Source organism: Gavia stellata, chromosome 15, assembly GCF_030936135.1.
Source record: "Gavia stellata isolate bGavSte3 chromosome 15, bGavSte3.hap2, whole genome shotgun sequence".
Lineage (NCBI taxonomy): Eukaryota > Metazoa > Chordata > Aves > Gaviiformes > Gaviidae > Gavia > Gavia stellata.
In genome coordinates this window covers 19,826,028-19,853,850 of record NC_082608.1, presented here as the reverse complement: position 1 = coordinate 19,853,850, position 27,823 = coordinate 19,826,028, and the positions used below count along the sequence as shown (strand labels likewise).

Below are 27,823 nucleotides of genomic sequence, written 5' to 3'. Positions count from 1 at the left end.
CTAGTAGTAGTAGCAGTTAAAGTAAAAGTTTCCTAATTGTCACTTGCAGTGAGCCCTTGCTGACATAGGAGATACAGATGTATTAATTAAAAAATTATTATTAATAAAACTATCATAATACAGCCCTGAGGAAGGAAGATTTCTGTTACCCAATGTAAAAGTTATTTTTGCAGGGGAATACAATTCTAATACATTAAGAGCGAGCTAATCTTCCATCCTGTTGTAAAAGGATTATTTTAAAGACTGCATTTACACAGCTGGTACGATAGCAACAGCCTGCTCAACAGAAAACCAAATGATCCACTTACCAAATTGCCAAAACAAAGCCTAAGAGTAAGAACAGTTACTTCAAGTACAAAAGAGAAATAACCACTTAAGTTGATGTCCAAAGAGTCATGAGCAAACATAACAAGAAATTACAAGAAGATTTTCAGTCATGAGAAAGTTAACAGTTCTGAAATATTTTGGCAGAGGTAACAGAAACAAACTGCAAACAGGATTGTGCAGCCAACTGCAGGGGAACCCTGGACACAAGGTTCAATGTACCCCTGGATTTCTAGATGCTAGCCTTAAACATTTTAACCACAGTAGCAGGATAGAGGAAGACAAACACTTTTTAAAATACTTACCAGAATAATCCAGAAAAAAAACTTTGACAGATATAATATACAAATCTTAACTTAAGTGTATTAATGTTTCCAAGGTAAGGATACAGCATTGATGTAGCACCAGTTTCCTTTGTTGATCAGCCCTCGCGGTTGCAAAGACACTGGTTTATGTATTAGTCTTACATTTTCCAGTATTTCTGCAGAACGAGAAACAGTAAATTGAGCATCAACAAAACGCACACGCTAGCCATCAAAACAAATATCTGTTAACGCATTACAAAATAATTCAAATCAATTAACAAGAGTCCCAGAAACTTCAGCAAATAATTTTAGCTCCATTTAAACACTGTTCGCATTTCAAATCAGACGTATTTCTTCAACTGAAGACATCCTGGACTTTGGGTCAGGAGGATGCTGGTACAAAAACGAATCATTGTAATTTCAAAAATGAGAAGACCTATTTGTTTTATTTTTGTTTTCCTAAAATCAGATGCTTTTATTTATATAGATATATAGCTTCACAGAGATAAAAATCCCATTAGCTGTAATCCCTTGCCACCAATTTTATGAACTATTTCCCAAATTCTTCTGCTTTGAGGAGAAATGAAGCTGATACAACAATCTCAGATTACAAGTTTCAACATACACTACCTTACAACTAAAATATCTTAGTGCAAACGAGACAGATGTTAATGTGGTCTTCTGAACAGTATGTTTTATTTACTGGTTTAATATTTGCAAGGTCTACAAGATAACAGGCTTACATAACATAATGCCTACTGTTTTCCTGCTTTCAAAAACTTCAGCAGTGGCCCAAGTTTAAAAATTAGAAACCACTGCACATAAGTAAGTTTGTCTCAGTTACGAAACTGAGAGCAACAGGGGGAGTTTTTCCAGGAAGTCTAACCTGTTATTTAGGTATCTAAATAAAAACTGTTTAAGGAAAGTATTGGATCTGGTATATTTTAAATTTGCAAAATAAGGACAAGAGGTATACAAGACAGAATGAAAAATGCAAATAAACACAGCAATTGTCTAGCAAGGGGGTTATTTATTATAATAAATGTGAGGGCCTCTAAAGCCCTTATATGCCACACTGCATAACCTTAAGAGTTTGAGCTGTTCACGAGAAGGACTATCTAACCAGACAAGATAACATGACATACGTGGAAAGGCAGAAGCACAAAGCCATAATGAAGCAGAGGAGGTGGCAGACTTGCAAACAAAATCCATGTCCTTCTGTTTCCAAACTATCTCTTTACCTATAACATATTTCCTGTTGACACCACCAATTCTAACCAAATAAAAACATGCCAATAAAGAGAAAATATTTCAATCAGTCTTCTATTACACAAAGAACCTGACACCTGAAAGGGCAGACAGCAAAAAGATGTAAAAGGGAAGACGTCAGCACCTAGCACAGATGCAGATGAAAATTCTTTTGCGAGTGTTGAAATATATTTGTTGTTCAATTAGTAATACGCAAGTATTTCAGAATATATTGTTAAAGCAGCAAAGTTTGAAACGTGTTGTGCACACATACAGTATCTCTGTTAATATAACTAAACACTGTTGAAAATGAGGATAAAATGATGAAAAAAGCACTTATTTTTAATGTCCATCAATAACTTTTTACATTAACTGTATTTTTCCCCATTTTTGTTTTATACTGAATAAAAAATGCTATTAGGACCTTTAGCATCCTCTTGTGGTCATAAAACTGCTTTGTAAACAATGTCTAGAGCAATTACAGTGAGTTTTGTTTCTTTTAACATAAAGATCATTTTTGTGTACAGCAATTACATTTAATACCACATTTTCATCTTACAGCCAACATTTACACAATAACTAAAAGAACTTCTACAAGAGTATCAGAAGAAAAATACACTTACAACCATGAGAAAACTTTCTTAAAATTTCAAAACCTGTTAGAAAACACACGTCACTAACCAGAAAAAATTCACATTCCCTTTGGTGGATACTGAATTGTGAAATGCAACCTTGATTTGAAAACATATCTAGAACAGTATTATCATGTTTAGAAATTTCTGCTGGTAAACAGAAAACATTTTGTTCATTCACCAGCTTGTGTTATTAAAAACACCTGTCAAATTAAAAAAAAAAAAAAAAAACCAAAAAAACCCACAACGGTAATTCCCTAATCAATGCAAGTCCAAAGTTTAACAAAAGAGAAACCATGTGGATGTGGTCTCCATGCTGAAGAGATACGCGTTACAAGTTAGCAATTTAACAGAATCACTAAGGTTGGAAAAGACCTGTAAGATCATAAAGTCCAACCATCAACTCAACCCCACCATGCCCACTAAACCATGTCCCGCAGTGCCACGTCCGCACATTCCTTGAACACCTCCAGTGAGGGTGACTCCACCACCTCCCTGGGCAGCCTCTTCCAGTGCTTCACCACTCTCTCCATAAAGAAATGTTTCCTAATATCCAGCCTGAACCTCCCCTGGCACAACTTGAGGCTGTTTCCTCTTGTCCTGTCACTAGTTACTTGGGAGAAGAGACCAACACCCACCTCTCTACAACCCTCTTTCAGGTAATTTTAGAGACCTTAGCTTGTAACGCTTAGCTTGAGACCATTATTTGGCAAATATTATGTATGTCACTCAGATCTTTCTTCAAATCTGGACAATGGTAAAAAAATGCCAGGACAACACTGCTGGATACTCTACAGGAAATCAGTTTCTGCAAGAATGCAGCTTGATAGTACAACTGGCTACATTTCTGAAGTTGCTTATAAAAAATCCCCAAACCTTGCATGCCTCCATTCCACAACTACTCACTTTATCAATAAGAAAATTTTTTTTTCTACTATGTAACACTGAAACACCTTTGTTACAAATTAAACTAAGTAATTCTTGCCTTGTTCACTACAATCTCAGGAGAGCAGTGAATCACCATCTTCTTTATGAATTTGTTTTACGTATTTGAAGATACATCATGATCACTCCAACAATCTCATCCGAGACAAAGCAAATCCAAATTTTCCATGTTTGCCAAAAGAGTATGGTTTTCAAATTTTGCTTCTGTTTTCGCTGCTGCACTATTACATCTTCCTTGAAAAGTAATGCCCAAAGACTGGCATTTTCATTGGGTCCTCAACAGCAACAACAGAATTATAGTTATCTTCCATCTTTTCCATGTAAATTGGTATTAACACACACTGGAAAAAACCTTTGTCTTCTTCAGCTTTACTAAGGACACTTATCAACTCCCTAGAACTTCCAGATCCTTTTATTCTCTAATACTATTACCAACCATTTGTTCTTCGTACTGTACGCTCACATTTGATTTCTGTTCTGGTGTATCCTTCCATACTTGCATTTATTGGATTCCCCCCCTTCTAATTTAAAATCATTCCAGATTTAGTCAGATCTTTAATGTTTGTGTTCTTCAATTCATCTGAAATACTGCCTGGTGTAAACAAATTGTACGTGCACTGTTAATTCCATCATCCACAATGAAAATACTGCAAGAAAACATGATTCAGAAAATCTTTTTAGGTTCTCCTATTTAAATTTTTTCTAAAGTTACCAAGAACAGTTAAAAGACTACTGAGAGAACAGCTAGTTTTCCAATCACGTATTTCCCTAGCTTACGTAGAACATTATACGAAGCATTATTAACTCTCATCAGGTTATGCATCAGAGGGTAGTAACTGTGAAACGTGGCAAGTGAAGCCTGGAACAGAGTCTTATTAACAAATATTGACCATTTACAACCTTACTATCCCTCAGAAACAAATTATTAAAATGTTTGTCCTAGCGTCTAAATCAGGTTAAGGTGTATAATTAGTACGGTTGTCCCTTTCTAAATATGCAAGCGCTGTACCTGTACTTCTCTAGCATTCTGATGTTATCTGCCTTGAGTTTTGCCAAATAAACATCAGTGGTTCACAGTTTGCTTCAGAAGTTCCTTTAACTTGTTCACTGGTGTTGCCATAAAGCTTCTCACCACACAGCTTAGCCACTTGTTCAAATTAATTCGTCAGTATTTTTTTCTCATCAAGATTAACGTGAAATTTGTTTGTCTGTTTTATTTATTTTCTAGTCCTGATGTTCATCTCCTTATCTTGTGTAGCTTTTGTTTAAATTTGAAGACTAAGAAACCACAGACCTTTGCAGGATGAATCAAGTAGCATTAAACTGTCTTCCAGGTGACTGTGAACCACTAACCTCCCTTGTAATAACTGGTGAAATTAAGGCCCAAACCAGCAATTTGTCCCTGGAAAAGTAACTTAACTTCTTGTGTTCTGAGCACATGTTCTAAATAAAAACTGTACAGAAGAGCCTCAGAGCTCCAGCATTAAATCAGAAGATCTGCGGATTTTGCTTGCTAAACTCGAGATACTTTAGGTCTAGATTTTACCTGTGTTTAGCACTCTATGGCACTTCTGGTCAAAAATTCATTCCCACTGGCACAATTTGAAACTGGTGAATTCCCAGCAAATCAAACAACAGGATCTCAACTCAGCCATAAAGAAAAAAAGGAACACAATCAGCAGCTGACTATGAAAAATATACAGGATTGCTACATACCCTTATACAATGATGTTAACCTAAGCAGAAGATTTGAGATTATGTATGGAACAGAGCAAATGATCTGTCTGGAAATCATAAATTAAAATTCATGTAACATTTTTGAGTGTGGGTGTATGAACAAAGCACTAATGTACCTATTTCCCAAACAGGACAAAACATTAAAAAAAGAACAGGCAATGAAGAAAGTTGCCTTTTTCCACAGGGCAAAGCATTGACATCATGGCATCCAGATCTTCAAGTAAGCGTTTCATACCGAAATCAGGAGCATCTGAATTACAAGAATTGCAGCAATATAACTCCTACCTAAATCAGATTAATTCCTTTTCACTGGAAAAGTACCTATACTCAGATTACTCCTCTGCAAAAACAGCTAACAGTGAAGGCACAGAAGAAAACTGTATAAAAATTATGTTACTATTTTAATACATTAAAGACAAAATAAAAAGCTCTGCTCCCACCTGGTGGCAAAAAATAGTACAGAAACAGTGAAAGTCTAGAAAGTTAACTTTAAGCTGAAGCAACTTCGGCGAGACCACAAACCCTTTTCATCTATGGCAAGCAGTTCTAGCTTTACGGTTATCACAAACTAGCTTGAAGTTAAGCTGTCATTTGGTAATGAATTTTAAGATTTTAAAAGTGTAACATACTCCACATATATGGCTTCACACAAACCAGAATCACCTGCTTATACACATTTTTATAATATGGTCAACTGCATTTCTAACACCTAAGTGAAAAACACACAGAAATGTAAATTATTCTGACAGCTTTCCTCTCAACAGACAATTTTAAATACTGAAACCGTTATTAAGGAGGGGATGAGAGGCAGGCCTGTACTTCTGGGTATTCTGAATAGGAATCTCCAGGTCAGCTTCTGGTTGGAGCAGAAAACTTTGACTTGAAGCTGTCACACACGAAACACCATTGTACTTGTAAATTAGCCTGTAGCATAAATAGCAGGATTTGGCACAAGCCTTTTTACATACAGACTCTTTCACAGTTTTAAAATAATTATTTTTGTTCCAAGTCTCATAAGTCACTGACACAAAATGCAACCAACTGGATATTTTTCTTCATATTTTCTGACTGAATTGGCAAAAATAATCTCATGCACATTCTAGCATTTCTCATTAGAACCACAAATATGACAGGACCAATGGTCAAAGCCTTTGTATCACACACTGCCTTTCCTGATGTACCCTCTGCTTACGGTTATTCTTGAACAGGCAATAGCTAGCATTGTTTCTGAATAAAATAATACTGTTAAGGGTAATTCTTCAAAATTTGACAGACAGACCTCTCAAACAGCAAATCAATAAATATAAAAGCTATTTCCTGAATTAGAATTTCTGAAGCAGGATCTAGTTAGATGTTACACTTAAGCTACCGTAAGTGTCCAGGAATTTTGGCTACTTTGGCATAATATATTAATACTTTTCTCTTCTTGTAATGGAATGCATTACAAGATTATAAATACTGGTTAATATAACACACCATTTTCAGAGCAAACTTTTCTAACATGTTCTCCCTACTATAGTAGCACACAGCTGAATGCAACCAGCCTATTTAAAAATCACAGGTCACTTGAACATACTGTTTGACGAGTAGCAATAGTTTTACGGCATCTGGGATAACGACATGATCATGTCTCATTGGAGTGTTTATGCAGGGGAATACAAAACTAGCTTATTTAAATTACATCTTTCATAGCAGTGTTTGAACAGTCATTTTACTAGGAACATTAACAGAGGAATCTTCTCTATCAATATTGCACGCTCCTGTTTACAAGCCGAGTTAATACCCTTCCAGTGTAACATCCACTCGTGTATTAACTATACCTGCAATCTTTATGGCTACAGGATCCTCTGAAACTGGAACAGGTCCCTCTTTGACTTCAACCTGTTTTTCAGGGACCAGAGTAGATGTGGCAGGAGGGGTATACTTAGTCTCAACATAGACCACAGATGTGGAAGCAGAGGGCTTGGAATTGTGAAAAAGACTAGCCCACGATTTCGCAGGCTGATTAACAGGGACTGATCCTGCAACCGGGACTGTTGCCTCAGTAGTAGGTGAAGCTTCCTCAGGCTTAGCTTGGTCTGAGTCAGTGCTTTCCACAGTGTGCAATTCTACCCCATTGGCAGCTGTGTCCTCACCAGAGGATTCAAGTGTTTGTCCATTAGTAACGCCAAGATTTTCAGTAGTATCAGTACCAGCATAAGACTGTACAACAGCTGTCCTTAAAGGGCTATCTCTGCCAGTCTCTGAGGGGATGCAAAACGGTTCAGAATTAGTAACACGGCATACCTCAGGCTGCCCTGCAGTCCTGGTATTGTCTAGTGCGCTAGAAACAGAATCATCAGAGACAGCTTCATTAATGAAGTCCACAGAATTGTCCGGGCTGTTGCAAGTCCTTGGTGTGGCCAGGGAGGGTATGTCTCCTGTCAGTTCCGTATCCTCCGTGCTTATACTGTTTAGTCCCGATGAATTTGCATGGCCATTTACAAGAGCTTCTGTGGGAGCAATGCCGTCACTGACATCTTCCAAGTAACTATAGTATCCAGGCGGTCTTTTTTTCTTCTTTTTACGCTCCCTTTGTCCAAGGCCTCCAGACAAGCCATCGTTTTCAGCATTAGAACCGCTGTCCAAAGCGAGGGTTGGATCAGGGAACTGGCAGTCAATGGAGTTGTAGTTTGTTTCACTGAGACTATCATCAGGGGTTTTCTGAGGAGCTGCACAACTGAGAATGAATTCTGGAGCCTGAGGATTCAGAGTACTTGAAATACTGTAGTCTGTGTTATTTAGTACAGCTGACTGTGTCTCAATAACTTCATTAACACCAAATTCAATTCTCTGATACTCTTCCCCTGGACAAGAGAAAGCAAACCTGAGTTAGTGAACGACAACTAATCAAAAAGCTAGAAAATCAAGAAAAACACCCCATATTTTCCTGCAACTCAGAAAAAAAACTACATTCCCTCAAACTACATTAATTCTCATTCTCTATCTCAATCCTGAAGGCCATTTCAAAACATCATTTTCCTAAAGACAACAGAGTACGATTCAGGTTTTCTTAAGAGTATGTAATTTTCCAAATCACTGCACAGTTCCTGCAAATAACACCTATTAAATTTACCTATTAAGAAAAACTATTAAAGCCCAATGATTGTAGCAATATTCTGCATTAAGATAATTACTGGATAATTGCGTATAAAATATGGTGCAATATTTAACTCCACACTTCCAATGCCAGTCTTTTCCACTGACAATTACAAAATCCAAGCCTCTACCTGCTTAACATTTGAAAATAATTTCTACATGTGGAGTTTGGTTTTGGGGGGTTGTTTGGTTTGGTTTTCCTCGTGTGTAAAGATTTATCACAACCCTTAATAACTGAAAAATATTTTCTTAATTGTATGGAAACACTGCAATGACAGCTTTTGAAACTCTAGGCTCATCAATATCTTATTTAATTTTATCATGGTTGAATTTATTATTATATGAGAATACGATATATACAACTATATGATTTTATGACAAGAAATACAACAGATACGCCTCAACGTAAGTCGGTGTTCAACTTGTACATACAAGCAGTACTGAAAAAGTTTGTGAACAGGACTGGGTTTGGGGTTTTTTGTTGTTGTTTTGGGTTTTGTTGGGTTTTTAAAATTTATTTATTTCCCCTGGAACTTTGACATGCTCTTTAAAGAAATGCTAAGAAATATTCTCATGGCAGGCTACAGTGTGACTGACAATATTTTGTGATAAAGTACTAAAATTTCATAGAACTTAATTAGTTTTATAATGCATGCGTGCTAACTAGTAACACTGAATACTTCAGTTACAACTATTTCCACAACTATCAAATAAAGTGATAAAATAAATGAAACAGAGTCTCAGGAACATTAAAGGTAAGCTCACATTTTAGTACGTAAAGTTTTGTAGGTCTTTCTATGATACGTATGTTACTGTTTCAAAGACATTAATTTTAATATTTTCTGATTCCTCAAAGATGGGGGGCTAAAAAACACATCTTAAATTTTTAAGACTGTTACTAGAGAACCAAAAAACACTAGTTACGATTTCCAAAGGAATATAAGTGGATACACCACTAAACTTTAAAGATTTTGTGCAACTTACATTATGTATGACACATCAACAAATGCGTATTTTCAAGCACACCACAAACACGCATTAAAAATGAGGTGTGGTGTTTCAGCTTTTTTAAACACAGCAAAAAGCAAGCAACAGTTCCTAAGGAGAAAGTTATTTGCACACCTAAGGAAATAATCCTATGGGAGGACAGAGTCTAGTGGAGAATGTTTTGATACATAACTGTCAACATAACTGTTTTGAAAGTCTCAAAATACATTCTAGAAAAGTCCGCTGATGAACATTTTAGCTTTAAAAAAAAACTGAAAGAAACAACAATCTACAGGGCACATACTTTTTAATATCAAATTAAGAGTAACAAACATTCAGTGTGTGTTGAGGTCTGACTTACACATGCAATACCGACATACTATGAATTAATGAACAAAGATATATAATACAGATGTTAATTGCCTTTTTGCTTTGATCTATGAACCTGAGAAGTAAATACATTTCATGTATCAATTTCAACCTTGCTGCCAGTCAGACTAAAAGAAACTTTAAAAAAAAAAGAGAGAGAGAGAAAAACTCTCCATACGCATCTAAGTCATGTTAACAAGAGCCTGAACTTCAAATTTTCTTCACCTCTCCCCTACACCCATAAGGAAGCATTTTATAACACAATGCCTGTCAATCCACCATTCACCAAGTACTTGTGCAATCACTGACTAGCTATCACCAACCAGAAAAGAGGGCTTATGTTTCTTTTTAAAAAAATCAGCAGCCTAGAGTCAGGGAGGTGGAAAGCTGATACCCACTTAAGAGGGAAGGGCTGGGAAATCTCAGGCATCACCAAACTACACTAACTGTCTATCAGGGCTATACACTGACTGACCTGTCAGGACACACACAGCTTGAAACCAGCCACAGCTTCATTTGCTTGCAAATGCAGGGCATGGGTTTTAAGGGATATGGGACACAAATTCACAACAAAACTATTCCTCATTAGTTCATCCACTTATGGAACAACTTATTAGTTCAAGCATGAACCAAGAGCTAGCTCGTTACCATCAGTAAAAAGCACAAGCAACAACTGGTAACACCTAATATTCCTCCAACCATTTTAAGAATGAATTATTGGGCACGTTTCAAATCCCTACCAATTTAAAATAATCTGGGATTTTAGAGTCTTTTCCAAAACCCCAGTTAAAAAAAATAATGATTGCTTCAAAATAAAGAATGTGGTTTCCCTTCGTGGGCGAGTTAAGTCTACCACAGCCAAAAGTGAGACTTCTCACTTCTGCACTCCTGTCCTGCTCCTCTACTCTCCAGCAAGCTTCCAGTACTTGTCTTACTGAAAGCTAACCTAGCAACAAAAATAATCCAAGTGCGCATTTTTTCCTCTGTTTTGGTGAACTTAGAAGCTTACTGTACACTAGACAATCACAAGAGCCAACTCAGGGCAATTGGGGAGCAGAAAACAAAACACATTCCTTACAATTATGGCACAGTGGTAATGTAGCTGAAGGTGCAACATGAACATCGTAGGCTAAAATCTTGCCAAGAGCATAACTGATATTCTAGCATTTAACATACAAATTAGGAAGTTACAACTGAGGAATTAAACTTCACACCTTACAGCAGGATTAGAAAAATAAATACCAGTAGTTACTGTGTAGTTAGTCTATGGGATGACTGGCAGAAGCTCATTTGCCATAAGACTGTGTCAAGTTCCTTTGAAAAAATGAGAGGTAATTTGTTCTATTTGTTTTGACTTTCCACTTTGCTTCTGGGCATCTTTGTTTCAATCTAGTTCACAGTGCTATTTCTGAATGGACTGAAACAGATATATCTGTCATGAACAACATGACATGCATATTGAAACAAGTATCAACAGATGCTCCAAGGACAAAGCCTATGTACAATAACAAAAGCTGTGAATACATAGTACTAATTAGTCTGAACAGAGTTCTGCATATTAGAGCTTCAGCCGTGATTTGATTATTACTAGTAAGTATTAACAGATCTTCTAATTCCGTAATAAAGTTAAATACTGCAGACAAGTATAGGAAAAAAATTAGACTATGGGGTGGTGACAACATGGTCAGTGTCTGTCATCTCATTATAATTATAAATATTCTGCATAAGCATAGCATTCCATTTTAGTTTCCACAGCTTCTTATGCAGCCATCACAGTGATAATATGCATGCACAGTACAGTGCAAGCTTGTTAAAGACATTTTTCAGGCAAAACCTAATTTGCTGTCATTACCTAATCTCAGGGCTGGGAGGGGTTCTCTCAGGGTCTAGGAATGATCTGAAAAACATTTGTACAAACCAACTTTCTGTATGGCTTGTGAACATTAAAATCTCAAGTCTCAATGAACAGAACTTAAACCCATAGTTAGACAAAGCAATATATGACTGGATGCCCCTGTCATCAGCAATAGACAATTTGTACCATATGGTCCTTTTAATGAACATTTCAAACTCCTACTTAAAACTACTCAGGGTCCTAAAACTGGTCTTGTACTAAATAAAGCTCCTGAATTTTCAGAAATACTGCACATCTGTTTTCAAATGGGACCTGCTGTCCTTCTTTATGACTAGCTATCTTATTTACCTTTAAATGCAAGGCCAAAGTCGCTAAGCATAATGATCAGGTGTTCTTAAACATTAATGTGCGCATTTTGGTCCTCTTAAGTACTTTTGAGAAATGTCCAGTCAGATACTTGTATTATTTTGAAGGAGATCTGGATGTCATATACATCTGGGTAAGTCTGAGCTTCCTTGCTCTCCCCTGGTTCAGGGAAAAAACAACAACACTAATGTACCTGCCGCTTAAAATACTGAGAAAATTTGGTTTAAACTACAGAGTGATGATCACATGGCAACTCCTACTTCATATAACTATGAAGTAAGGCCAGGTTTTAAGGTATATGCGTTGAGACAGAGTAGATATGTGACTGTTACAGCTTTAAACTGGAAACTCTGTAATGCATTTTTACATCAAAAGTCATACTTGCACCAAAAGGAAAAAAAAAAAAAAGATTTTCCAGAAAAATAGCTAAGCCAGACAGAAACAAGAGTCAAAGGGAACACTGAACAGAGCACTGCTTGCAGAGCTGTCTTCAGGTTGCAACTGTCAGAAAATACTCATGCTATGGCTCTTACAGGAGGGCCAGCTGAATGCCACACTATTTATTTATTCAGTACAAGTTCTCTAGAAAGCTTCAGCCCCCCTCATTTTTACAGCTACATCCTACAGTATTTCAGTAACACATCAAGATTGTGTGGTAGCACAGTCAAGGAGAAGTAAGCATGTCCACCCTAATCAGCTGAAGGTCAACGTAGTATTTTCAAATACTCTCACAGATCTCATTTAATAAAAGCGTTTAAAAAACCAACCTGCCAAAGATATGCATATACAGCTGCTGAACGAGTTCTAAAGATTAAATTTAAAGAGAGGTTGTAGTATATCTAAGGAAAGTGTCACAATCTTTAAAAAAAAAAAAGGATGTTGATTTCTTACCATCGTGCAACTTACCTGTGGACTTAATACCACATGAAACTGTTTCATTGTATGGGGGGAGCTGTACAAAAAAGAAATGAAACTTATTTAAAGACAAAGCAACTCTATTAACATTTGGTATCAGTTTCATTTGAAACATCTGAACCCTTTAAAAATAACATCATTATTATGGTTTGACTTTCTGAGAGTATGTCTTGAACTCATGCTTCTATATTTATCAAATCCCACACTGTAGCTTCAAGTGTCCTTGCAGATTACCACAATTACTGAAAGATAATCTTTATCTTGGTTACAACCACAGGCTTATCAAATTCTCAAGCAATTCACCTCACAGCATCAGGATCTTCCTTCATCAACAGTAATTCACCATGATTTTAAGATGAGGAACACATCCTCCTTTTAGACAAAAACTGAAGATAGACCAAATTACCTGTGAAAGGATGAAACAAAGTTTTGCACAGACAACAGTCACACCTAAACCTTTTGACTCTCAACCTGGTTTAGCTATAGCATTGCCCTTGAAATGCTTCAGCTAAGGTGTATTCTTCATCATATTTAACAAAACCAAAAAATTTTGATCATCAGCCTAAGCATCATGTAACCACAGCATATAGCTTCTGTCTGGATTCTAAGTATGTCTGGTATAAAACACTGGCATAGTGTTCTGGACTCAGTGGTTGATAGAACCCCTGCTATTGTGTAACCACAGGTGGGAAATTTCTAATCCCCCCTTGCCTGCCCCCAAACTCCCCCAGCAGCTGAAAGCCTTCTCCTGTGCCTGCATGAACTGGTAGCCATTGCTGCACTGCCGTCTAGCAGCTGCCTGAAGAACAGCTGAACTGTTTCTGCAGTGCGAGATAAAACTTTGAGAGTATAGTGCGGTTTTATAACACTATTCTAATTATAATGGTGTAACAAGTATCAAAGACTTCTCCACTGAGTCTTCCATTCTCTAAAACTACAGATACTTACATACTGCCTTCTTAATGCACTGTAGACAACAGTGCATTAGATGTGGCAAGAAAAATATTCCTAAAATTCCATTACAAAAAAAGTGTATAAAAAGAACGCATACTCTAAAATTCATTTATAAACCATAACACATCTCAATACATCAACTTTCCAGGTCAAAAATGAGAATCAATGGGTCAGAAAGAGGGTCCAAGCTGTTAAGAACCTATAATCCATTTTAACATTGAACTCAGATTCAATATAATTTTATAGTTAGAGCTGAAAAAGTCACTCTAAAAGTCTACAGTCAACAGTTGATGATAAAACCTGTAATTCTTGGGTTTTTCCAATTCAAAGAGCTTAAGAAAATACAAAGTGAAAGATGAAAAATAAATAGTCCACCTATTGGTCCCCTACATATCTGGTTAATCAACAGCACCTTCGAAGTAGAGACTTCTGAGTTGACTTGTTTCATACAACTGGGTCATCTGAATCATCTCAGTCAACAGGTATCTGATAGAACATGTATTAAAAATGCCAAGTAAAAAGAGACATTCTAGACAACTTTTAGCTTCAACTAGTCCCTTGCTTCAGCCCACCCTTCAGTCTAGAGATAAGGGACTTCAGAAGCTCACCAGCACCAACGGATGCTGGGACTCCCTAGAACTGGTACTGCCCCCAACAGAATGTATGTCAAACACCCCTGCGGTATTATAATCTCAGTCTTGCCCTTCTTGAATTTCACTGTATTTTTTTCAGACCACTGTTCTCTGAAATATCTACACAGTGTAAAACTAATAAGTGTAATTTTTATTTCATCATCCAGGTAATTAAAACATTGAACTGAACCAGATCAAGGACAAACTTAAGGAACATCATTCAATACAGTTTTTTTATTTTGACAGCTAACCAGTAAGTGGTACACTTGAGACAGTTATAAAATGAAGACTGGTTTGAACGCTGTAGGTTCATGTTTCCACAACATACTTTATGAGAATAGCTGTACACAAGTCAAGATATGACATTTTCATCTTCCACAATGTAAGCAGTAGAATAGCTGATGTACAACACTTAAGGTGACACTATGTAGGATGGAAACGTCACAGTGCTGCTACTGTATTTAAGGGTGGGAAAACAGCACTACAATCAGAAGAAACATGTATTACCTGAAGATCTGTTCTGCATTACTTCCTACCTCCCAGACAAGAGACAAAGCTATCCCTAAAGCCAAGTAGAAGCTATCTCTTTCTTTCTAAACTTCCCCAACCCCCCACCCCACTCCATTTCCTTCATGCACCTTTATTGTTTAGTGGTATCCTATACTAATTACACTTGGAAAATTAAGTTACAGGAAACTAAGTCACATTAACAATGGTTGTCAGAGCTGTAAAATGTGACAGAAGGATTTCCCCGTCTACAGTTGAAGTGTTCATTTCCTTTACATTGAGGGGGGGAGGAGGGAAGCATAATTGAAATGTTTGAATGGAAATGTTTGGAGGAAAAAACATGGAAATTGACCTAGAGGAAAATTATTTTTCAAGTCTGGAGATGAGGTCAATGGCATAATACTCTTCCTACAAAGGAAAATGGTTTCTTCACTCTCTATCAAGAACTACAGAGAGTAAGAGTCTACAATACTATCTGTTGTATGTTATGAACTGAAACACACAAAGACAACTGTTTCCACTCTGTGGTTCTCACTGCCACTGTAATTAGTTCATTATTGATCCATTTCTCAGACCTCACGCACAGCCTTCCTTGCAAGCATAGCTTTGACAGTTAGCAGTGCTCCACCTCTCAAAAAGTATTAAGAATCCTTGTGCTTCAAAAGGCTCACAAGATTTAAAATTCCACCTTTAAAAGTCCACTTACAACCAAGAACACTGCTGAAAAAGTTCCCTCTATAACCATGTCTCAAAAAACAAACAAACAAACAAAAAAAAAAACCCCAAACACAAACCTAAAAAAACCCCAAAGCTAAAGTCCTAGGGTTGGATAACTCACTTTTAACATCCTATCACTACAATGTCAGCTATTCCAGCTCTGAAAGATGACAAGCAGAAGGTGGAATAATTAATTTCTTATTTCTAAAAATTTACTTAATGTCCACATACATGGAAAGAAGACTCCTGTTCAATATCTTCAGTTTGTAAATTAGCAAGCTAAGGAATGATAAAAAAATCATTGTATTGTTATATTTCAAATATACACAAGAAGATGTAGCATTAAAATGTTATTTCTAAAAGAAGTTTAAAGTAGATCTTACCTCAACAGAGCATCGTGGAGTCACAAAGAACTGATTAAATTCATCAGGGCTGAACTCCCCAAAAATATACTAAAAATAAAAGAGAAGGATCTTTGTTAAAGAAGGATTTATATTCAATGGTAGTTCATGGTAAAATTTATTAAGATACTAGCATTTAAAAGGACCTGTCTGTTGGGAGCCAGAAACTCACCTGTTTGCATCCCAACTCTCATCTTAATTCCTTCCCAATTCTTTAGCAAAGTACTTTACGCTCTGAAACTACATACAATGCATTTTACCTCTAGTGAGAATTTGAAGGAATCACAGCACAAACTGCAGCTCATCCCATGATCCATTTTAAATCAACATGTAGGGTGAGAAGTTGCATCAGCTCATATAAGCCCTACACACAAGCTGGTTTACCTTCTAAAACACCACAGATACCTACCCTTCACAACAAAAAAACCACTTACTTTTCCAGAGCTCTACTGAACTAATGAGTTACGCAAAACTAATGGTACCACTACCTGAGTGGACAAGCACAGACCTGAAACTGCCTAGGTGTAGAAAAATACACAAGAGCTAAACATCATCAATTTTGGTACAGCTGCTCTTATGAATTCTGTTACCCCTGTACCCAAAACTCTGCGTAACAAACCTAAGATGAAATGTCTTTTCCCAATATTATCTTCCTGCACCCTTTTAGATATTTCACTTCTATATTTCTGTGGAAAAAAATAAGTACCTAAGACCACTACAAAAAACCCACACTAAAATGAGAGCTTGTATTTAGTTTACAGAAATGAAACATTCCCAATAAAAAGGCCTGACATGTAGGCAGTTCATAGCACCTGGAAGTTTCTATGAACTTCCACTGCCAGCTGCAATTAGCTGAATGGCATCTGAACATTCAGGACAGCAGAGAGATACTGGGACAGAAAGAAGCTGAACAAGGAGCTGAATAAACTGACAAAATACACAAGAGGACAGGAAAATACCACTAATACATTCTTGGCATGTGGAAGGACATTCACATTAACAGTCACTATTACAAATATTATGGCTATGGATAAAAGCAAGTCAGTTTGGTCCAGTACCTTACAGCTTACCACTCTCATTCATCTTCGGTGTACTCTGATGGTCATTTAAGACAATTCTTTGCTATCCTCCGCCCTTCCATCAGAAAACTGGGGCACACACCAGCTTTTTCGTGAGTGTCAAGTCCTGCTCATGGTAAATCTTTAGCCTGGCTGTATCAAGATACAACTAACTAGATAGGGAGTTGAACCACAGAAAAAAGTTCTCAACATCTGAAAAAGCATCTCTAGTGAAGTATAGGCTGTTGCCACAAACTGTAGATAGAGTAATTCAATCACAGTATTTTTTTAGGTGGTTTATTCCAATAAAACTCATGTACTTGCTGCTTGCATGACTCACAGCCATCTACATTCATAAACTTCAAAGCTAAAGTTTAAGCTAAATTCCACAGCAATTACAAAATGTAGTTTTCTTACACAAAAAGTGATTTATACATATATCACTTTTATGTATGGAAAGAGTTTAACCATTTTAATACCCTTCAGTGTTTTTGAACAAATATTAATACAATCTGGTTTAGTCTACAAACAATTCTAACAGTCAAAACAAACTGGAACATCTGCGATACAAACGTTTGAAGCACAGTGAAACAGTTAATGCTTTAAATAACCTTCACATAACCAACCACTAACTACCAACTGAGACAGCACAACACCTAAACAGAACAGGATCCCTAAATTGTACTTGAGTGAATGGCTTCACAGTTCTTGGCACAGGACTTTAACTTGGCTTATGCTCTCAATATAACGACATCATTTTTATTCGGTAACATACCAGCTAGAATTTATCATATTCCAAAAACATGCCTAAGAAAAACACTTGCTGAATCATAACTAAATTCTGGTTTTATGAGATATTTTTGATGCAGTTACACAATAATCTCAACTATAGACTATCAAAAGTTATATAAATCCAACTGTAATTCCTCCATATCACAATACAGTCTTTTCATTGACCAATGTTTTTAACCGAGGTATCACAGGCCTGGTACTTCTTTCTGAGCAAAGGAAAGTGCTGCTTTTTAATTAGGGAACACCAGACAAAAGTTAAACGAAGTGATCATTAATACTAACTTAATGGAACTGGGCTGCTATATAACGATGGAGTCACATAGCGAAATGTTATGTCTATGTAACTATTTCTTCGTAATTTAAAACAGGACATTAAAAATTTACCAACATCTAACCCAAAAACTAATCCTAGTCAGCCTATAGCACAAAAACCCCCATCCCATTTGGGCCTGAAGAAACCAGAATTTTATTTGATTTTATGAGGCTTTAATTAACAATGCTTTATACATGCAAACACAAAGGAAACCAGTTAAAAGTTCCCTGCATAATAAATGGAGAAAAACACTGTTTCAAAATAAACTGCTTAGGCCCTATGATGACATCAAACCTACCCAACTTAACCCACCTTCCTGTCCTCTGCCTCTCAGGTCAGCCTTGTCTCTCAAGAAACAGATTTCTGCAAGCTGCACACACAGCACCCTCTGCTAGCACAACAGAATTTTCTACCCTTTTTAAGGCAACACTACATGCTGATGTGAAGAACAGAGACATCACATCACTTGGCACGTATAATAATATCTACAAAAAAGGATGCAAAGGTGGGGAAAGCCATTGCATTTTAAGCAACTTGAAATACAGTGCTAGCTCCCTGCCTGCTGTCCGTCCATCCTACACCCCAATGAACCAGTGTGCCTGGTGCTATGCAAAGGATCTCTGTGTAAGAACACACTTGTTTTACCTGTGAAACAGCTTCAGAAAAGCATCACTTTAGTACTTACTCTGAACGATTAATTCAAATTTAAAAGGTTTTTCTGCAACTGAAATGCCTAAGTAGTAAGCATGTTTAAGCAAGAGAGCACTAGGATTTTATAAAAGCAATACACCCTTGCAAGAAATAATCTCATGAGCAGTATGAGCTTTTGGGGACCTGGCTTCTACACTCTAAATTATTCCACGTAATTTCATAAGCCTCAGTTAGCTTATTTTTTTTTCCAAACAAAATAAAATCAAATACTTGGAACAGTCAAACAGAAGTTTAATTAAATTATTTACACAACTCCTACACAAGCTACTCTCAATCAGCATTACTTTACCCCACACTCTGCAAACAACATTTAAAACAAACAGCAGAGATATACCAGCACATGTTAAAACTTTGCCAAAGCCATTTCAGACTATTTCAATTCCAGTTTTAATATTTTCAGGTGTGCATTTGCGTAAGAAACATACATACCAATTAGGACTACATCAGATTGATTCCTTTAATGCTGAACTCAAATCTGCCCTCCACTGTATCAATCTCTAATCCTGTGTGTACTTCACAGCACTTCAAAGTCCCAATCACAGGTAACAGCTTGGGACTTGGCCACGCAAGCTCCAAGGAAAAAGTGGTTTTCAGATACAGACTGCTTACGGTCAGCCCTAACGCAGGCAAGAGATTGTGATGTGCTCGGAGGTAAGCTGCTTGTCATGCTGACCATCACCGATGCGTCAGTGCATCAAAGGCCTTTTACGTTACAGTAACTATAACAGTACAGTTACCTGAGCAAAGGACGAGCACAATCGCCATGACAGCGCATATGGACAGACAGCCGAACTGGCCCAGTTAGCAAAATCCATGCCTCTTACCATCGGTAATACATAAACTGAAGTATGCATGGCAACATACAAACCCAAAATATTAAAAAATATCACCAGTGAAAAGTTGAAGCTAAATTACTCAGAGGTCTACACAAATTTCATTTTAAGGCAAAAAAACCAAGCTTTCTCTGAGCAAAAAATATTGTTTAGCATTCAATTACATATTTCAAAAATTAATTTTTATTTATATCCTCAGACAAAAAAAGCATCTCCTTGAAAAGCATGCTAAACAGTAGTCAATGGTCTAAGTGGTAACTCACAAGGTAGAGCAGGAATGACACTTAGAAAAGTGAGTCCAGCCTTACACAGACAATGGATTTGGAAGAAAAACTCTAAGAGAATACTGGGGGGAAGTTTTGAAAATTTCCGACTGTAATGTTACCTCTAGACTTACTTTTAAAGATACATAATCCCTAAGAGGCTTAATTCAGAGTCAAATCTGATCTCCCCCTCCTTCTTAAACCACCCCTGCAACCTACATAGAAGCTTTCTGTCCTGGCTCCTGGGAGGGAATCCTCTCTCACTTTTTCAGGAGCATGTATTTCACACTGCATTTCTCCCACTAGTCCCCAGATTATTTAACTCGTCAGAGCAATCATTAACCTTGCATTAAGTGTATTCAAGGATCCCTTAAGATACCTCAGTCTGGTGAGCTTAATTCTTGCCATATATTAAAAGCAATGTCAAAACAGCATCATATACATTTCAATGATCTTCCACTTGCAACACCATAAGAAAAACAGATGAAAAATAATAGTCTCCTCTGGGGGGAGGCAAGTGGAGGTGTGTGGAGAGAACAAGGCTTTGTGGAATTCGGGGGGGGGGGGGGGGGTGGGGGGCAGGCGGGAATAAAAATCTACCTCTACTATCTTTCCACTTTGTCATCAGTGTTTCCAAACCTCTCCTTTGGAATGGACAAACAATTACTATTAGTAAACCTGAAACACACTGATGGATCTATTCCATTTTGCAATTCACAACTGTAACCCGATTTGATCGTTTGCCAGAGATGTACAATATGTTATTAAACATTAAAATTAACGTGATTTTAACTAATGTGAGTCAACATATACCAACATCACAAAATGCCTTTCTTCCATCAATTTCTGATCATACAGTGTTTTTTCCATCTAGTATCTTCCATACTGAGGTTTAACAACCAATCACTTTAAAAAGAAAATTATTCACAAGGGTTGCTTTCTACCCTTTTTTAAATGCTAGTTTGAAGATACACAAGTTCTGAACTTATGGGAGTTTTCAAATGTGAACGCCTCTTGCAGATGCTCACCTCTATGAGACCAAGGATGAAAATAAAAGTAAACAATGCTTAAATAAACCTTAAAAATGAGACAGCATTAGGTGGGATGGTACACGACGTACACAAAATCTCCCCTTTCAGATACTGACACTAACAACTAGTGCATAGATTAAAAGAAAATCAATGCAAAATTAAATATACTTTGTGCAATTCTGAAATGATATCTCTTTTCACAAGAAGCTGCTGGTGGCATGGGTACTCTAGTTTTTAACTAAACTTTCTTATATTACCAGTACTTCAGATTTATCTGCCTTATTTTCACCTATCAAGTTTTTACAATCGAAGTTCGGGGACTGAATTAAAAATATTCTCATATAGCTTTGGAGAGTACAAAAAAAAAAAGAGTACAACTAAATTCCTGAAAATATTTGAAAGAACCAGATACAACTGTGGTTCTGAACTCCTTCCTGGGTGACTGAAGAGAGGACATCAAAAGACCTGTATCTTTGCTGCCTTCTTGAAGAACTTAAAATTGTGAGACTAGAATATTATACGAACACTCTGCAGATGAGAAATTGTTTTAAAAATATATCACATTTTCAATATATTTTTTCTATAATACCAGTTAAGAATATTGAATCAATGAGACCATTGAAGCTGGTACAGCCGAAAGGACTTTCAGCCTGCGTTTCCAAAACTCACTAGTGAGCTGGTGTCACCAATTTTAGTGTTCAGTCTGACATGCTGTAAGTGATCAAATATCCCTGTGTGGAGTACCTGCCTCCCAACATTAGTTTTCTTTAAAAAAAATACTCATCTTAAATACCTCCCCTAGAGCAGCATCCCAAACCCTCCTGATTGTCAGTCGCTGGTGTTTCCAGTCACAACAAAACTGGAATCAGTTTCTAAATTAATCTCTATAATATGATTACAGTAGTATAACATACATCTGCACTCCAGCAGATTTTACACCACTTTGAATAAAACATTTCATCAATGGCATCACCATTACATTTTTGAGATACTAACTGCATCTAGACTGTAACACAAATTACATAAAACCAATTGACCAAATAAATCTACTCAAGAAAATTTGTTTTCTACCACAGGAATGAAAGTAAGAGTACTTTAATATCGTACAACAACTCTGATTACCATAACTGACCCAGTGGCATCTTAACTATGCAGACAAAAGCAGCAGCAACGGAACTAATTCCAACAAGGGGGGAAAAAAGGTTCTCTGAAGACCCCAAAGGATTAAACTGCCTGACTTGCAAGCTCTCCCCATGTCGACTGTTTTTTGCTGTGCTCTCCTTAACCGATTAAAAAAATGAATGCTAATGTTATCCCACTGCCTGTAATGAAATCTCCACTGGCATTCCAGTCTAGCAACATGAACACTCTCCTGGAGGAATACAAGGAGGAGGAATACGTGTTACACAGCTGCTTGTCCTAGAAAAATGGGTAGAAATAGCACTGCTGATGCATCATCATCTTGGCAGCACCTGTGCTGCAAGAAAGCTAGGAAAATGAAGTGTCAACTTCTGCTTTCAAGAAGCATTAACGTGGCTTTCATCTAATAACCAAAAGCTTCAGATCTTCCAGTCGAATTAGTTTAAGCTGCAAATACTCCCACTTCAACTGCTTTTCCACAAACGAGTTAAAAATACAGCTTTTACTTAATGGCGGCAAGGAATAATTCAACTGTATCTAGGCAGAAGGCCTAACAAGTCAAAACTAGTTCACATATAAACTGAAATGATGAAATAGTTTATGTATACCATATAAGCTATAAAATCTTGCTCACCAAGCTACTTCTACAAAGCGTACCTATTCTTAAAGCTATGAGGATAGGCTGGAGCAGAAGAAGAAAGAAAATGAACCATTCAGACAGAAGTCTGTTTTCTAGCAAGGAAAAAAGGGCACATGCATATGACTGCACTTGGGGTTTAGTAGCAGAGAAAACACTCTTACATTAGTCATCCGAGCAGCAAACAAGGTATTTCTCCCTCACCCTTTACTTCTCTCTCACTCTGTCAAGGTTTGTCAACTCTTTTTTTCTGTAAAGTACAATCTTTCCTCCAGTTCTCTTTCCTTTTGAGACTGAAATCCATCAAATCTTAGTACATGGATGATTATCTGAACTTCCAAATCCCAAGAAACTTATTGCTAAATTCTTACAAAATTGTGAGACTGAAAAGCAGGTTTGGTTGTTTGGTTTTTTTAGATTCTGAATTTGTAAGCAACAACCCACAGGTGGCCAAGAAGGCCAACGGCATCCTGGCCTGTATCAGAAACAGTGTGCCCAGCAGGAGCAGGGAGGTGACCGTGCCCCTGTACTCGGCGCTGGTGAGGCCGCACCTCGAATCCTGTGTTCAGTTTTGGGCCCCTCACTACAAGAAGGACACTGAGGGGCTGGAGCGTGGCCAGAGAAGGGTGACGGAGCTGGTGAGGGGTCTGGAGCACAAGTCTGATGAGGAGCGGCTGAGGGAGCTGGGGGTGTTCAGTCTGGAGAAGAGGAGGTGAGGGGAGACCTCATCACTCTCTACAACTGCCTGAAAGGGGGTTGTGGTGAGGTGGGTGTTGGTCTCTTCTCCCAAGTGACAAGTGATAGGACAAGAGGAAACAGCCTCAAGTTGCGCCAGGGGAGGTTTAGACTCAATATTAGGAAAAATTTCTTTACGGAGAGAGTGGTGAAACACTGGAATAAGCTGCCCAGGGAGGTGGTGGAATCACTATCACTGGAGGAGTTCAACGGACATGTGGACATGGCATTGTGGGACATGGTTTAATGGGCATGGTGGGGTTAGTTGATAGTTGGACTTGGTGATCTTACAGGTCTTTTCCAACCTTAGTGATTCTGTAACCAGGAGCTATGAAGACCACTGGCCATATATTTACAGCTGTATCACAGCCTAAATAGTAGCATTTTAGGCGAATCAGTTTCTGAAAAAATCCTATGTTGATATAGCCTCTTTGTGGAAAAATAAAGCCCATTTTTATAAATAAAAATATATGGAAATGAAGTTGTACATTAAGGCGGAGCGGTTGCATGTTAAATCTTTTAACAGTTGAAAAATGCAACGAATCATGAGGAAACTCTTAGCACAGCTTGCAGTCCTTTATCACTAGCCTGCAGCTTAAAACTAGAACATTAACAAATCTACATAGTGCCTGGAGAAAGATCAGAGCTAGGTAAATGTAGGTCAACTAAGCCCATGAGTCAGTGCAACTCTGCATGCCTACCATTTAAGCAATCAAAGGCTCAAAAATATAGTGCATGACTGTACCTTCTCCTTTTTTTTTTCCCCCCTAATTCAGGGTTTCTTGCATGTTATTACAGAATTCTTACACCTGAAGGAAGTTAGGCATTTTCCACACATTTTACATTAATTAATCTGAGGGGAATTTATTCCATTATGAAAAAAAAGAATGATCATTCCCAAAAGCTCATTTTCTAATCAGAGGGAAAAACAGATCACTGTCTAGTATGAAAACACAAGTTGGTGAAATTTCAGTTGCGGCCACAGCGTTCCTGGAAGGACAGGTTTAACGAACAAATGGCCCCTACAGCCTGACACTATCATGGGGGCACAATGTGGATGAGAACAGTTTATCCTGAAGATTGTAATTCAAATATTCACAAAAGAAGAGCAGGTTGTGCTCTTTCATTATTACTAGTTTTCATCAATTACATGACATATTTCAAATAAGAGCAACACACCGAACAATAACCATACAAAAAACTGCCAAAACATGAGCCAATTTCTTACACCCAAACAAATTCTGTTTATATACTCTCTTCATTCTATTACCAAAAATGAGGTGCTTGTTGGCATCATTCTTCCATTTCAAACAAACAGCAGCTGCCACAAAGTGCAATCAGCCCAAGGAAGCTGTCTATAAAGTGCTGACTGTATTTGGGGAGAGGGGGGAAGGGAGTGGAAGAATAAAAAGCAACCCATCACCTTACACAGACACTACTGCATTTATGAGTGCCATGTACCTCCCCCAACCATGGAAGTCTCTTATCTCAGACCTGATTTGGTCTCCAAATCAGGACTGCCCCAGCAAAAAAACTCTGCTGTTTCACATTTAAAGCTTTCCCAGATTGATATTTTTCTTCTGTTACACACAAAACAAAAAAAAAAAGCACTCCCAAAACCAGCCACAATTTTATTTTTTAAATAATAATAAAGAGGGCAATGCAGCTGTATCACTTATACGTGATGATAAAGCAATGGCCCAGTGACAGGAAGATTATATCGACATTTTATATGCCTTTTAATTTGCATCCTATGAGAGAGCATCAGGTATTCCTGCTTTACTCTTTTTCAAACAGAAGAAAATACCTTCCTTGGACCTTCCACTGGAACCCAAGTTAAGAACATACATTCACGTGTTATACAAGCAAGAGCTGCAGTGAAGAGCAGTCATTTTGGGACTAGAGCAGGAATACCTGGAAAGTGCATTCCAGGCAGCAAGCAAGAGGGAAGACAACAACTGAATTGTCAGAGCTGACTCCGTCAAATCTTAGTTCTTTGGAGAGCAAAAGATGGAATTTCTGACAGCTTTACACCAGCAGCTCCACCACTACAAGCCCAGAGAACATCTGGCAGTGATCCAGAGAAGTAACATTTTCCAACCTATTTTCTTGCCATGTTAAATCAAAATAAAAGCCAAACAAAAATACTTTCCTATTAAATTCTCCAAGCAGGCAGTCCTTGCAAATATCAAAAGAAAAATAAATACTTCCAAAATGGGTAGACAGGTCCTTCCTCAGGTTTGAATTCAAGAACAGTGGTCAGTAAAATACCTATTGCTAAGCCTCTATCTTCACACCCTCCAAGAGTCTGAAAACACCAGCATCAAGCTCATTGCTCGTAATTGAGCAAACACATTTACTTCAAGCTCTGCAAGCTCTGCTTGCACTGAACAAGTTAGAATCTAATGGGCAAATTGTAAACTCTTCCTATAATGAAGAATGAAAATAATTAAGACCTGAATTATAGCACGATAAGCACTGAGGCAAGAGAAGTCGGAACATGAAGTTACTCAAGAACACAGCCAGTTTAACTACTATTTTATTACAGGTGGGGCAGGCAAAACAATCTCTTACTAATTTTATCTAATACTTCCCACCAGAAAAACCTTGGTGTTAGCCATTTTTTTCTCTGCCAGACTAAAATCATTACGGCTGCAACCTTTTGTGCCAGATTCCTACAGCAGAACAAACTTCTACGAACATGGTAGTAAAATCAGTTCTGCATCTGCAGAACACTGCTTTGGTGACATTAAACAGCAAATGGTCTTTGAAAACCTCACAGCAGTCCACCCAAATTCCAGACATGCTATATAAATCAGCATTCTTCTGAGGTTTACAAAATCTTTATTTAGCAGCTATTTTAGCAACTAAGATTTTGAACGATTGTTTTCAACAAGCTTCTCAATTCCTCCAGGTGGAAGAACAGCACATGCACTACCTTTTCTACCATCCGCATAGTTTGTAGTATGGAGGAGCCAGTACATTCCTACCCCGGCAAGGCAGGATGCTCTGGGCTAGCGCAACAAAGACAGGCTTTCCCTGTAATGGCTTCCTGCTAGCAAACTTCAGAGGTGCTTGGCAGTGCCTTGGCAGAGGAAAGCCTTTCTTCTTCTGTGCTTACTATACCCGAATTTACCGTATAGGCAACTTTTAGCCTTCAAAACCATGATTTAAAAAAGTAAAACTAATACATCTAGAATTGGATGAGGTTATTAAAAAGAAAAAAGAAAAGGTAGACCTCTGGGAAGAAAAAGTGCAACAAGACCCTGAGTTTTAAGAAATGAAACAAGTTTGAATATAAGCACATTTCTAAGTGGGTCAAGAAGGAAATTACAATTGGCTTGATGAGGCCAAAGATGAGGAACAAGAGTTAGATGAAGAGATGACACAGGATCTGAAGTTATTGGTAGAGACAGCACAGGAGAAAAAAAGGAAAAAACTGGTCTGTGCCTGCCAGACTACTCGCCTCTCCAAAAGCTGAATTGTCACCCAAAATTCTGGAATCGCATAATCCTTCTACTGTTGTTAGAAGTCTCTTTAATTCAGCTACAGCAGTATATATCTCAGCTCCTTCAATAATACTCCCTCTCTTGTGAACTGCTCCATGCACTTGAATAGCAGATGCCCTGTCCATGTATGTAAAGGTGCTAACCTTGTAGACACAGCATGTGAGATTCAGGATAGCACCCTATTATTTAAGATAAGGAAATTACACTAAAAATCACACTTCCAAAAATCAATTAATCAAAAGCAAAGCTGCACAAAAATTCAGACTGCTTGTATCTGCATTTGATTCCTGCTAGTTTGTGTATATTTGATATTTTCTTTGCTTATTTCCATTACTCGCATCTTCACAGAGGACTAGGAGCTCACGGGATCAATACAGATCCGTCCCAGGGGACGATTCCACCCTGGGCAGTAAGGAGACTGCTGTTCCAGTTTGTCAAGCAAGCTGAAAAATACACTGGAATATAAAGAAAAGTGGGGAAAGAATGGATAGCCTCTGAATAACTGTAGCTAAATGTTGTGGAAAACTAAAGTCTATCCCTAACAGCATCACGGCTAGGCAAGTCACCCACACAATGCTTTTCAGAAGCAATTACTCAGGGTAGGATTTAAGATGGCTAAGATTAGCTAATTTTTACCTCACCTATCTGGACTCCATCCTGACAAGCAATACAGATTACCACTTTCAGACAGCAGCTGAGCCCACCTACCCAGGATTGATATGCCTCTTTTGAAGGTCTAACTTCGCATCTCCAACCTGAATTTCAGAAG

At 37.6% G+C, this 27,823-nt stretch overlaps 1 protein-coding gene across 1 annotated transcript in view; it reads right to left on the bottom strand.

The window, feature by feature from the left end:
* Positions 1 to 27,823, bottom strand: part of USP10 (ubiquitin specific peptidase 10) — a 56,551-nt gene that overhangs the window by 18,852 nt on the left and 9,876 nt on the right. The window contains exons 2-5 of the mRNA XM_059824757.1: positions 16,015 to 16,083; positions 12,813 to 12,858; positions 7,012 to 8,037; positions 714 to 805 (exon numbers count right to left, since the gene is read on the bottom strand). Coding sequence (XP_059680740.1) covers positions 714 to 805; positions 7,012 to 8,037; positions 12,813 to 12,858; positions 16,015 to 16,083 — 1,233 coding nt within the window. The remainder of the gene's footprint in view (positions 1 to 713; positions 806 to 7,011; positions 8,038 to 12,812; positions 12,859 to 16,014; positions 16,084 to 27,823) is intronic.